Below are 13,135 nucleotides of genomic sequence, written 5' to 3' on the forward strand. Positions count from 1 at the left end.
CCAAATTTAGTGGATGCTATAAAAGAAACAAAATAAAACTGCAGCTTTATTACAAGATGTGCCTGAAGTTTCTAGATTTCCTCTTAGATAAGATTATACTTTCTTGCTCAGTGGGTGTATGTGTGTCTAAGCAGATTTGAGGATAGTGGACCTGAGGTGCTCATACCCAGGGGCATCACCGAGTCTTAATCTGGTCCTGAAAATATTTCAACTACATTAAACATCTGTTTATGAAACAATAAAAGCGGAAAGCCTTTTTTAAAAAATAATTCTGTTATTTTTCATAACCAATGCTTAATAAACAAATTAACTACAAATTAGACAACACAATTTTATAACTACACTGCTATTCTGCAGTATTGTAGTTGTACTGGAGCGGTATTGTTAACCCAAGAAATTTGCAATGAGTGTAATATTTAACAAAAATAATTAAAAACACACACACACACAAAATGAAGAGTATTTAGCAGGTATTCCTTATGACCAGCTAAAAAGAACCAAAAGGAATACTTAACCACCACGTCTATTGCTTTTACGCTTTAATATACTGATTACAGTTACCATGTTGGGATGCATATGGCATGGCTCATTGTAAATGGAAACACTGACCAAACAGAAAAAAAAAATATGCACATAAACATCGAAATATTCACTGACATTAATCAGCTAATATAATCAATCTAGAGAAGCACGTACTTGGATGGGAAACATTATGGTCAAGTCACACATTGCCTCTATCTATATGGATGTGACTGCTTTAGAGGAATAATACACAGGTGCTCCAATAGAAAAAAATGAAGCTAATTTATTTCCCTTTCTGTATCCTGCTTTTTCAATTTTCTTGATTGCTGTTTAAGAATGTCTGTGTAACTTGTTTTTAAAAGCACGCTAAGCTCAAAAATAAAGCACTGCTATGGATCCCTCATGAGACATTCATATTCAGCAGCTATTTCATTTAATGTTTAACTGACACTGAAACAATTCAGTCTGAACTTTATTATTAACAATCCAACAGTGCCACAAAGCATATTTCAGATTTTCTTTAATTTTACAGCTTACAACTGACTTCAAAATATCTCTATAACGAAGACCCTATTTCCCATTATTATCATAGAGTTCCCAAATGCAAACACATTGTAAATTTTGTAAAGATTGATTTTTGTAGCTATTTTGTACTATTGTGATTAATTTCTTCTGGTCAATTGCTTTTAAAAGATACTGTATATCAAATGATTTTATATGTCAACATATACAAAAATGTTTCAGATGAGATCAAACAACTTAATTTGTGAGGCAAACAACAGAATCTCACTCACCTCTGCTGGCTTTTTCAACATGTTGTAGATCATCAGTGAATCTTATTATTTCAGGAAACTTCTCCTCACATACTTCAGCTACGAAATGCAGCAATGTTGTTTTTTGATCTACTGATTTAGTGTCCTTCAACTGGAGGAGAACAAAAAAAGCGAAGTTTATTATTTAATTACAACTAGAATGGCTTTTTGTAAATATATAAAATATTTTTCCCTAAACATTTTTTTGCATGTCTGACCTCAAGTATACTTCAGATAGGGATTTTACTCTGCTGACAAAATTCTCTAGAACATGATATTATTCAGCAAATGCATTGATTTTTCTGACTAAATTAAATCAACTCTAAGAAAAAATAAACACTACTGGCATGTGGTTATGAGCCTGGTCAACACTTCATTTAGTTACACATATACAAACAAAGATGACATTCATGATTTTCTACATTTCAGCCCAAGTTAATAGATCTTGCCATTATTGATCACTTAAATTTTTATCTGTGTGCATGTACATGAATCTTGTGTGGGTTCTTAAATTTCAGAGGTGCATTTAAAATTGTTAGTGCTATGAACCTGTCTTCAGTTAGGAGTACTACATTTGAAAAAGTTTATTAAAGACCAATTCAGATTGCATTTTAATCAGGCCCACAACCAAAAGCTGCAGCTTCATGCACTATTTTTACAACAGCTTCAAATGATTAGCGACTTCTTCTTTATGTACATGTATTTTTACATAAAACAGACTGCAAACGGTACAGAGTTGTGAGCATGTGAGGAAATGATGTCTGTTCTGGCAGCCTTGAACACAAGTCAGGAACTAATGATGAATATTACTAATTGCATACAGCTCATTTCTGAAATCCAGAAGCTTCATTTACTATATATTGGATTCACACTCACAAACCACAGATTACTCAAGGTTAACATATATGTACTTAATTATAAATTAATTACATGAAATGTTTTCTGTGGTATTGATTCTGCTATTTAGTGAGCTGTTAAACTTCAGTAAAAATATAATATTGGAAGGAATATATACAGTAGGTTCCCAGTTACCAACAAAAAAGCTTAAATAGCAAGTCACTGACAAAAATCAACAATGAAGTGCTTTTGTTATATTTAATAGAGAAAAAAATAGCATCTTATGGTGTAGGCAGGTACAAAGTATCACCCCTAGACAAACTGAGGCCCAAAGCAGAATCTTCTTCTTAATCCCCATTCCCCCCGGAATCCACCGCATTAGTATTTCTTCTAACAGCATTAATTTGAAAAATAAATATAAAAATAATTATATAAACTAAAAAAAGCACATATTAAATAAACTTTGACTTTTTAAATTCAAGTAAAAATACTTTTTATTAATAATCAAAATCAAAAAATGATTATTTAAGGGTTTTGTTTAGTCTCTTTGCCTTCATAATATGTAGACATGTGCTTTTGTAATATGCAACAAAGTCATCTATGAGGTCTTCATATGACAGATTCTGTGCAAGGTCCGAGCTTGGTCTGCTTATAGCCAAGCTGCTTATATGTTCTCATGCCATGGATGACCTCAAATATGTTTAGATGTGCTTATGCTTTGAAACACTTTATTCAGCAGATGCAGATGTAACTAGGAAGGTTGCTGCAATCTGGACAGCAATCCATAGATCTGGACTTTAATTGTATTTAATTGCAATGATTGATTTGTTTATAAATTAAGGCCTAGTTAGTAGTAGAAGTAATAATAATAATAACAACAACAGTCCAGGGTATCAGTGTGCTCTTTGTTACTTGATATAGCTAACAATATAAACAATTTTACTACTCCTATTAATAATAATAATATGAAACACAACTACTACTATGTGTCATTCAGGATTGACTTTAAAATACTGCTTATGGTTTATAAAGCCTTAAATAATCTCGCTCCATCTTATATATCAGAATGCCTGACGCGTTATATTCCAAATCGTAACTTTAGATCTTCAAATGAGTGTCTCCTTATAATTCCAAAAGCTAAACTTAAAAGAAGTGGTGAGGCGGCCTTCTGCTGTTATGCACCCAAAATCTGGAATAGCCTGCCAATAGGAATTCGCCAGGCAAATACAGTGGAGCACTTTAAAACACTGCTGAAAACACATTACTTTAACATGGCCTTTTTATAACTTCACTTTAACTTAATACTGATACTCTGTATGTTCAATTCTTCATAATAACTATTCACAGTGGCTCCAAAATCCGTACTGTCCCCTACTCTCTCTTCTGTTTCTTTTTCCGGTTTCTTTGTGGTGGCGGCCTGCGCCACCACCACCTACTCAAAGCATCATGATGCACCAACATTGATGGACTGAAAGCCAGAAGTCTACGTGACCATCATCATCAGGTCCTTCCATGAAAACCCTAAATACAAAGAGGACTGTTTGACTAATGTTAGGTAGATTGCCCAGAGGGGACTGGGCGGTCTCTTGGTCTGGAACCCCTACAGATTTTATTTTTTTCTCCAGCCTTTGGAGTTTTTTTTTGTTTTTTCTGTCCACCCTGGCCATCGGACCTTACTCTTATTCTATGTTAATTAATGTTGACTTATATTTATCTTTTATTGTGTCTTCTATTTCTCTATTCATTTTGTAAAGCACTTTGAGCTACATTTTTTGTATGAATATGTGCTATATAAATAAATGTTGATTGACTGATTGATTGATTATTACTAACACTATATAAAATACTACTACTAATAATAATAAAAATATAATAAAACCTAAAAGTACTTCTGAATGTGCTCAATAAACTTAACACAGTAAATACAGGGTCAAAATAAAGCTGAATATTTTAGATATTAAAAAAATGATTATGTGAATATATTATTTACAATTATGAATTTATCCAAATTTCATTTTGTCCTTTTAATGAAAGCAGATAGCAACATGGCATTATCTAAGTCATTATGTTAGCTACCAATTAAATTAACCAGCTATTGAAGTTAATCTGAACCAACTGCTCTTTTATGTGTCATAGTTGTTACGCACTCGATAACAAAACTGTTACACATTATACTCCATTAGTCCATTAAAACACTAGATTTAGATTAGTGACAAATCGTAATGTTAGTTGAAACTTGAACAAATTTTTAAACATGCAGGCAAGCTGAACAAACTTCTTTATTCTTCAGTTTTATTTTTTTCCATGCACCTCACTGGTATTGACCTGAAAACAACTTTCTGCTTTTTAATGGACAATTAACCAGGTGACTGTCAATGACTTGAATTTGAAGACTCAAGAAAGAGCAATAACCCCAAATAGAGTCTAGCAGCAGAGAAGAGATGGTCACTGTACATTATACTTCAGTGATGTTTTGCAATATGCCCAGTTACACATTGCTGTAAGATTAGGTTTGTGGGATGGTTATCTGACTCAAGGCCATTAAACCAAGCAGCAAAAACATGCAATTTAATTGGTTGTCATGTTTGGGTCCTGAATCACAGATCTTTGGGCCCCTCCCCAATTGATCCTGTGATCACAGCCCCCATGTACAGTGTGTGCTGTGATTATAGGAAGGGGTTACTCTGAAGGTAGATGACAAGATATGAGCATGAGAAGGGGCAGCAGCTGATACTTGCATCTACAGATCTGTTGCCACCTGATGACGGCCTGGCATTTTTTTGAAAATTAGTTCTTACTTCTGCAGTCTTACCATCCCAATGCACTTTAAATAAACCAATTGGGGCACAGAAATTGAGCTCAACTGTGCTGTCAACTGTGACCAGAAGAGACTTGTGGGCTACTTTGTTCATAATGCAGGCAGACTCAGTCACATGTAGGACAGTTAAGAAAAAAGCTAGAAGATGTTCACCAGTCAATCAACAAAGTGCAAGTTTTCACAACTACATAAATAGGGGAAATGGAGTGTTTTAAAAAATCTTGCGGGTACCTTATAAATAGGGCTGCAACAACTAATTGACAAAAATCAATATGTTTTACTATTAAATTATTAGGCTTACTGTTGAATAGCGGGATTGGTGACATCACGCACATTAAGTTGCGTCATCATGTTTGGCAAGTGCGGGAACATCGTGTTAAGGTCTACCTAAAAAATGGTTGACTGTAAAATATGTAATGCAGAATTGGCATTGCACGAGAATACGACTGTTGTGCACTGGCATCTGAAGAGGAAACACATGGGAGTGAGTGAAGATGTGTCTTCAGCATTGCAAGCTAACATCCCACTATTTATTTGGGCGCTTTCACATTTAGCTTAGAGAACCAGAGAACACTCCTGAGTGTGTCCTCTGCTTCACCACTGCTGCAATTGTTTGCTTTCACACTTCACAGTATTTGATTCTGTCGTACTCGGCGGCACACTCATCATGTACTACTGTTATCAACTATGGAATAGGAATAATGGATAATTTGAAACAGTTTGTAGCTTTTGTGCTACTGACATTACCTTGGTTTTATTATTATACTTTGCGAATGAGAACGTGACCTTGAAGACAACTTTAGGGCTACTGTTAAATTGGTAGTTCTGCTGTAGATATATTAATTGAAATCAGTCAGTTTCGAACATAGACAGTCCCTTGAGTATGAACAAGATTCTAAGTCTATCATTAAGTCGAATTTGTAGGCAATTCAGAACATATACAATGGAACCTCAGTTCACAAACGTCTCGGTACATGTACAACTCGGTTTACGGCCAAAAAGTTTGCCAAACTTTTGCCTCGGTTCACGATCACACACTCGGTATACGAACAAGCCAGTTTCCCTTTCGGTTTGTGTGCGCTGATGACTTCCGCAAGTGTTGCATTGTTCTCGGTCAGATGTGCGTGCTTGCACATGTGTGCATGCTTTCACTGTGACCTCTTTGTGCTCTATTTCATTCCCCTTCCGGTTCGTACACGCTGATTACTGTATTTAAGCACGTGTTGGGCCGCTCCCTGTTCATTGTTCTCAGTCAGACGTGCGTGCTTTATCTGTGATTTCTTTGTGCTCTACAGTATTTCGTGTGCTTTTGCAGTTAGCCATGGCTTCTAAGCAAGTGAAGAGTGGTGAGAAGAAAGTTTTGCAGAAAATTGAATTCGAAGTAAAGAAAGAAATGATTGAAAAGTATTGAGCGTGGCATTCGTGTTACTGATCTTGCCGCCGAGTGCAAGAAGTCAAAACCTACGATTTTGACTATTCTAAAGCAGAAAGAATCTATTAAAGCAGCTGATGTTGCAAAAGGAGTTACAGCATTAACCATGCAGAGGCTTCAAGTGCTGGAAAAGGTGGAAAAACTGTTTACCAGTTTACCAATTTGAGAACCCTCGTGCTTTCAAGCAGCACAATGTAAACAAAGCCAGACTGTCAGTGATGTGGAGGCAAACAGCTAACAGAATCTCAGCTAAACAGCTAAAAACACCAGAAACCCAAGAAATCACAAGAGAGAAAACACCTGAAGGAAAACATCCCTCCATTGTGGAGCCAGAGTCTCCCTTCTCTCCACCCAGTTCCTCCTCACTTCATGCCAGAACTCGACTCATGCAAGGTTAGTTTTCTTGGTGGTTTTTGTATTATGGATTTTTCAAAAGTTAATTTTTCAGTTTGTAGCGTGAATTGTTGCAATGTTACTTTTCTCTTTTTTCAAATGTTCGCTTTTTTTCCCTGTGCTTAAAACTCATTAAAGTGTTTACATGGAGCTGTTCATAGTGTGATTTGTTGCAATGTTACTTTTCTCTTTTTTCAAATGTTCATTTTTTTTCCGCTGTGCTTAAAACTCATTTTAAAAAAATTGTTTACAGCGATCAGGCTGTAAGGCTATTAGCATGAACTCCTGCAATGTTTTTTGGTTGCTTGTGGTTGGTTTTTAAATTAAAGTTCGGATTTGTTCAAATGTTCCCCTCTCACAGAGAGAGAGAGAGAGAGAGCGTGCTGCTGACGGTGTGTGTGAGTGTGTGTGCTACAGAGAGAGAGAGAGCTCCCACCAGACTACACAGCTAAAAACACCAGAAACCCAAAAAATCACATGAGAGAAAACACCTGAAGGAAAACATTCCTCCATCGTGAAGCCAGACTCTCCCTCAAAACTGTAACCTCCTCTCCACCCAGTTCCTCCTCATTTCATGCCAGAACTCAACTCATGCAAGGTTAGTTTTCTTGGTGGTTTGTTAGTTTTTGTATTATGGATTTTTCAAATATTCATTGTTGCGGTGTTACTTTTCACTTTTTTCAAATGTAAATTTTTTTCCCCTGTGCTTAAAACTCATTAAAAAAAGTGTTTATACAGCGATAGGTTGCAAGGCTATAGCGCAAATTCCTGTAATGTTATTTTCTTGGTTAGTTTTTAAATAAAGTCCGGATTTGTTCAAATGTTCCTTAATAAATGCTTAAAACTCATTAAAATAAGGTGTTTATACAGCGATTGGCTTGCAAAGCTATAGCGCGAACTGCTGCAATGTTACAGAGAGGGAGAGAGAGTGCGTGCTCCTGAGAGAGAGAGAGAGAGAGAGAGAGACAGAGGGTGTGTGCTGCTGAGAGAGAGAGCGAGCCTGCGCCTACAGCTGAGCAGGGAGCCTGGATGTTTTGTGTCAGTGTTATTCAATGTTTTTACATTAGTTTACTATTACACTGTGCATTCAATGGTGTAATTAGCTATATTTGTGCTTAATCTTTAAAAAAAATATATTTACATACCGTTCGTACGGTCTGGAACGGATTAATAGTATTTACATACAATCCTATGGGGGAAATTGATTCGGTTCACGACCAAATCGATTTACGACCAGAGGTTTGGAACGCATTATGGTCGTGAACCGAGGTTCCACTGTACAAGGTTTTTATTTTGTGTCAATTAGTCAAATGGTTGTTGTAGTATATATTTTACCTTTCAATGCATACACATTCAATACAGTGTCAACGACTTAAAAAGCCACTTCTGGTACCACTTGTCAACCTTTGATTGCAGAGTTGCACAAGATACAGGAAGATGAGAACAGGTATCCAAGGAAAAATAACTTTATTGCTAAGTAGGGCAGAAACAGTCTCAAGGCATTATCCAAAACGGGAGTTTTTCTTCAGCACACAAGAATGCAGGTTACAAGTAGCTCCCTTCTTCAGTTTAAAAGAACACAAAGCCTTCTTTGTCAAGCAGTTTCAGCTGCTTGGAAGCACCAGGTTGGGCAGACACACTCTGGAGTAGAGGGAACAGGAGAGTTAACAAATGGGCAGGTCAGCACTAGGTTTTAAATGCTCTAAACATCATGTGACAGACATGATATACAGTAAGCCTGCAAACCAGCAGCTGATCCTGCAGAGGGCCAGTTAAAAAAGTGCTTGTTTACCACTGAAATACAGTCTAAAAAGAAAATTTTTCGAAGGGCAGTCATGTTGCATAACAGCTTTGGAGAGGTCTTTACATGACTGCCGCCACCATCAGAAATGACAAATTGGTGGTGTCACCAGTCACAATACTTTCTGGAAAACTACAAAAGACATCCATCCATCCATCCATTTTCCAATCCGCTGAATCCGAACACAGGGTCACGGGGGTCTGCTGGAGCCAATCCCAGCCAACACAGGGCAAAAGGCAGGAACCAATCCGGGGCAGGGTGCCAACCCACCGCAGACTACAAAAGACATTCAGCCTATAAGTAAAAGTATGCCAGATACAGTACTACTGCATAAAAAAAATCATCTAGCAAGCCATTAGGATTTGCCAGATAGCTATGTCATATACAGTACGATATTAGTGCATTATGATCAGCTCAGTAAACATAGATTTAACTGTGTATTCAGCCACAGGACACTTCCATTTCTGGCGTTCTGTGCTACTTGGTAGGTGCTGAACAGGTCTTTTACAGTGCTTTCCTGTGTTGACAAATGACCCTATAGTACAGACTATGCTGGTGATACAGTATATTTAGAGTAAAGTTTATTTTCATTTATTATACAATTTCCAAGTTGTACAGAACTGTCATAATAATTACATAATTGCGTAATCATGATTATTTGAGCTGAACATGATTAGAATCATTTCCATTTATCATGTATAAAAATTGCTGGATGAAACAAAAATATTACATTTCTATCACTGTTTCCACATCGTTTTCTATTACTGTGTAATATTTGACTGGCACTTGCTTAATGAAGTCCAGTGTTGAGAATTAGTTACACATATAAAAAAAAATAACTAAATATGTTACTTAGTTACTTATTATAAAATGTAATATGTTACAAATAGTGAGTTTCTTCTGTGGTAATCTTTCTTCTGCACATTTCACTGGACGGCATTTATCGTTAAAATAAATAAAGCTGCATGGCAAAAATGAAACTAATAGCGGAGACATGCTGCAGATTGCTCACGCTGGGTTTTCCAAAAGTGATGAATTTTGAGGAGAAGCTGGTCATATGGTTGTCAGAAAGATGGAACAAAGTGCTGAATATGATGCAGAGTGTCATCAAAGCGCAAGACAGACATGAAAACTTTTTTGAAGTGCATCTTTTCATCACGTATGTCACTCACTCACAAAAATATTATATTCACCCTCCCTTTACATTCTTTTTTTTCGGTTAAAGACAGCAATAACAGACACAACTCTTCTTCCATTAGCATAGCCTCACTTCCTCTGCCATCACATTGTTAGGTCTACGACGCTGACCAAATACTGTCACCTGATGACTAAAAGTATATCAACATGTTGATCACATAGGACATCACAAGTATACAAATATATTTTGGTTGCTGACCTGACACAAGTTTCATGTAGAAAAAAATATAAACTAGGCTCTACTCTGACAGCAGTAGTCAACATTTTCATGATCGTGATAACCCTATCAACCACTATATATAAAGTAAATACTAATGAGATTTTCTGATACAACAGATAGATAGATTAATAGATAAATAGACAGATAAAATGCTAAAAGATTAATTGTTTCTTTTATCATTACTGCAGTAAATATATTAGTGCATCAAATATATAGCTGCGACAAAATTAAGCTGGAACTAAATTAGGCAAATAACTAAACTAATAACTAAAAGTCTGGACTCATAGTGTCAATCACGCTGTTGACACTCATAGCAAACAATTACGCTAAGATTACAATTAATGAATTAATTACATAAGAGGAGTAACAGCAGCTCAGTGTCTGTCAACTCATTTACTGGCAAAGGCAGTAACAGCATGGATATAAATAACCCCCGAAAAATCTGGTCTAAAAGCTGAAGATTTGATCCCTATACAAGATAGAAAATCTGTCGTATGGCAGATACAGTACATACACATACATACATGCACATACATACATACATACATACACACACTGCCTTGAACAAAGCCAGACTCAAGTTAAGAAAATAATGACAATAAACAGCTATAACACTAAATACAGAATCCCTTCTAAAATAACTTCTGTGCACTTGCACTTCATAATTTTCTTCAATTTAATTCTTTTTTATATTACATTTTGGAAGGAACTAATGGCACACTGGTAAACACTGCCGCCTCATTGGATCAGTTGATATTGTTTAAACATCAGCCTGGTTACTAGCTGTATGGATTTCTTTCCAGATGCTCTATTTTCCACTCACATCCAAAAGAAGTGCATGCTTAGGTTTACTGAGCCTCTAAACTGTCCCAGTATGACTGCCCGAAAATTAAAAGATGCAGCTTGCATAAATTAACATTTACAAATTTGCCGCAAGCACTGTCAAACTATCTGTGATGGATGGCTAACAAAAGAATACAAGCTTTAGTAACAAAAGAATACAAGCTTTAGTATGGAAGATTAACCTAATTATGGGTGCAGTTTATTAGCATTGTCTCTTAAGGTATAGTAGAAACTTTGAAGAAAACTTTCTCAAATTGACAAAAATATTACCAAGTATTCATTTTATTAAAAAATTAAGTGAAAAAGCAAAGCTATATATGCACAGATTTTTCAACTAGAAACAACACTTTAAGCCAGCTGTGACTACAGTCTAAATTTCTCATTGCAGCCTTATATTGAACTTGATCATTTTTATTGAATATAATAATATTGATGTCCATATATTATGAAGAGATGGTCTCAGCAATGCTATCTTTTGTCAGGAGATTCAAATTTCCTAAACAATGATGCTCACAGTCCTTGCAATGTATTTATCACCTTCAGGAGATTTTGTCTTTTGTGAAAATTCCTGGCTATGTATTTTTTATATTTAATCTGTTTTTTGTTCACTCATAGTCCTAACTGAACTAGGATGCACCCTGTTTACTTGTTAAATGCCTCAAATGGCGCGTAATTCTTAACAGCATTATTCACTGCTTTTTATAACAGGACAGGATGCAGTTTTAGCATTATGTGTCACACACTGAGTCAGTGGCAGAGTCCACAGCTAAGCTGCATTGCCTGCTATTATTCAATGTGTTTTCTTCATCAGACTCAATAAACAACAAGAAAATGAAACATCTAATATGAATTTAGCTTCATTTGCTCAGAGAATACACATGAGTCTAGCTCATACAATAAAGAGGTAAGAAAAAAATGTATAGAGACGGATTTCTAAAAATCCTAGCATCTATACCAGTTTCATTGCTTATCTGAGCACCAATCCAAGCACTACTGAAAAGTAATGAAACTGAAAATAATAAAGACAAATAGAACCTGACTTCTTTCTCTACCTTTTATTCAATATGCAGTCCTTCTAAATTGCAGCTGGCATGATGTGCAAGAGGGCAACTGACTGCCATACGTTTTTAACAAAACCACTATCCAGTCCACTGTTCCCAAACTCTAATGGTACAGTACACTGCTGTTGTTCTATTGTTTATGGAGAGAAAGTAAGGGAAGGCATGAGCCGGCCTTTTCATTTATTATGTAGTAGAGGGCTTATGGTTTATAAACGTGCACTGAACACTGCCAGAACATTAAAATAAAACCCATCATCTGTTATCAGTCTCCATAAAGTGTGATGTTACTTGTCTACTTTGCATAAAAGGCACATGTACTCAGTGTAAAAGCTAAAATGTGAGCAACTAAAAAGCCACGTTACCATTTCTCATTAAAGCCTATATTTGCATCAGATGATTAGCGCATGTTTAGCATTCAATTATGGGTTGGTAAAAGCCACTCCGTCGATGCTGGCTGACAAGTGAAACAACAACTTCTCACACACAAAAGGAAACATGCTTCTTAAAGCTTCAAAAAGCACTAGATTTGCTTGAAAAGCATGTAATTAGAAGGTACTGAGTTAGTTTCAAAATCACCATCTGAAAGGATCTGCAGGAAGAACCCTCATTAGCTCATTTGCAATCACCAACCTGACACCAAACAAAATGAGAAACTGATAAAGTATTTTGCTTCTGCAAATCTTTATTCTACTTTTGGTTGACTTTGAGGGAAGAAAATGATCACTTATTATAATCAGTACAGAAAAATAAGAAGAATTTAAAATTTAAGAACAGGGCATTCCTCAATTAGTACAATATAAAAAATACACTTTCTTAAACATAAAGCAAAAATTATTTTCTAAAGCATTTTCCACGCTGTGTATGAATTATTGTGCATGCAAATATATTTTACAGTGTTAATACCAGTGCTTTAGAATTTTGCCATCTACTATAAACCTAGGTTTTTTAACGGTCACCACAAACCACAAAAACTGTATTCCCTGATGCATATAAGGTACAACCACATAATTTCCATTTCTTTTTAATTCAATTTCAATAAACATTGGGTGATGTTAAAGTAAACAAAAGAATGAAAAAACACTTTTGTCTTGTGATGATATAAAATAGTATTACTGATCAAATATTTTTAATATAGACCAGAGTCAAGGCTTGATGCTCTATGTTAAAGTGCTAGTCCACAAACACCAGCATGCAGAATG

The 13,135-nt window shown here is 35.7% G+C and overlaps 1 protein-coding gene across 2 annotated transcripts in view; it reads right to left on the bottom strand.

Moving 5' to 3' along the window:
- LOC120523740 (protein diaphanous homolog 3-like) overlaps positions 1 to 13,135 on the bottom strand; it is a 933,584-nt gene that overhangs the window by 315,893 nt on the left and 604,556 nt on the right. For both annotated transcript variants that reach the window (XM_039745314.1, XM_039745313.1), the window contains exon 22: positions 1,317 to 1,446. In XM_039745314.1, the coding sequence (XP_039601248.1) occupies positions 1,317 to 1,446 (130 nt within the window). The remainder of the gene's footprint in view (positions 1 to 1,316; positions 1,447 to 13,135) is intronic.

Source organism: Polypterus senegalus, chromosome 2 (assembly GCF_016835505.1).
Source record: "Polypterus senegalus isolate Bchr_013 chromosome 2, ASM1683550v1, whole genome shotgun sequence".
Taxonomy (NCBI): Eukaryota; Metazoa; Chordata; class Cladistia; order Polypteriformes; family Polypteridae; genus Polypterus; species Polypterus senegalus.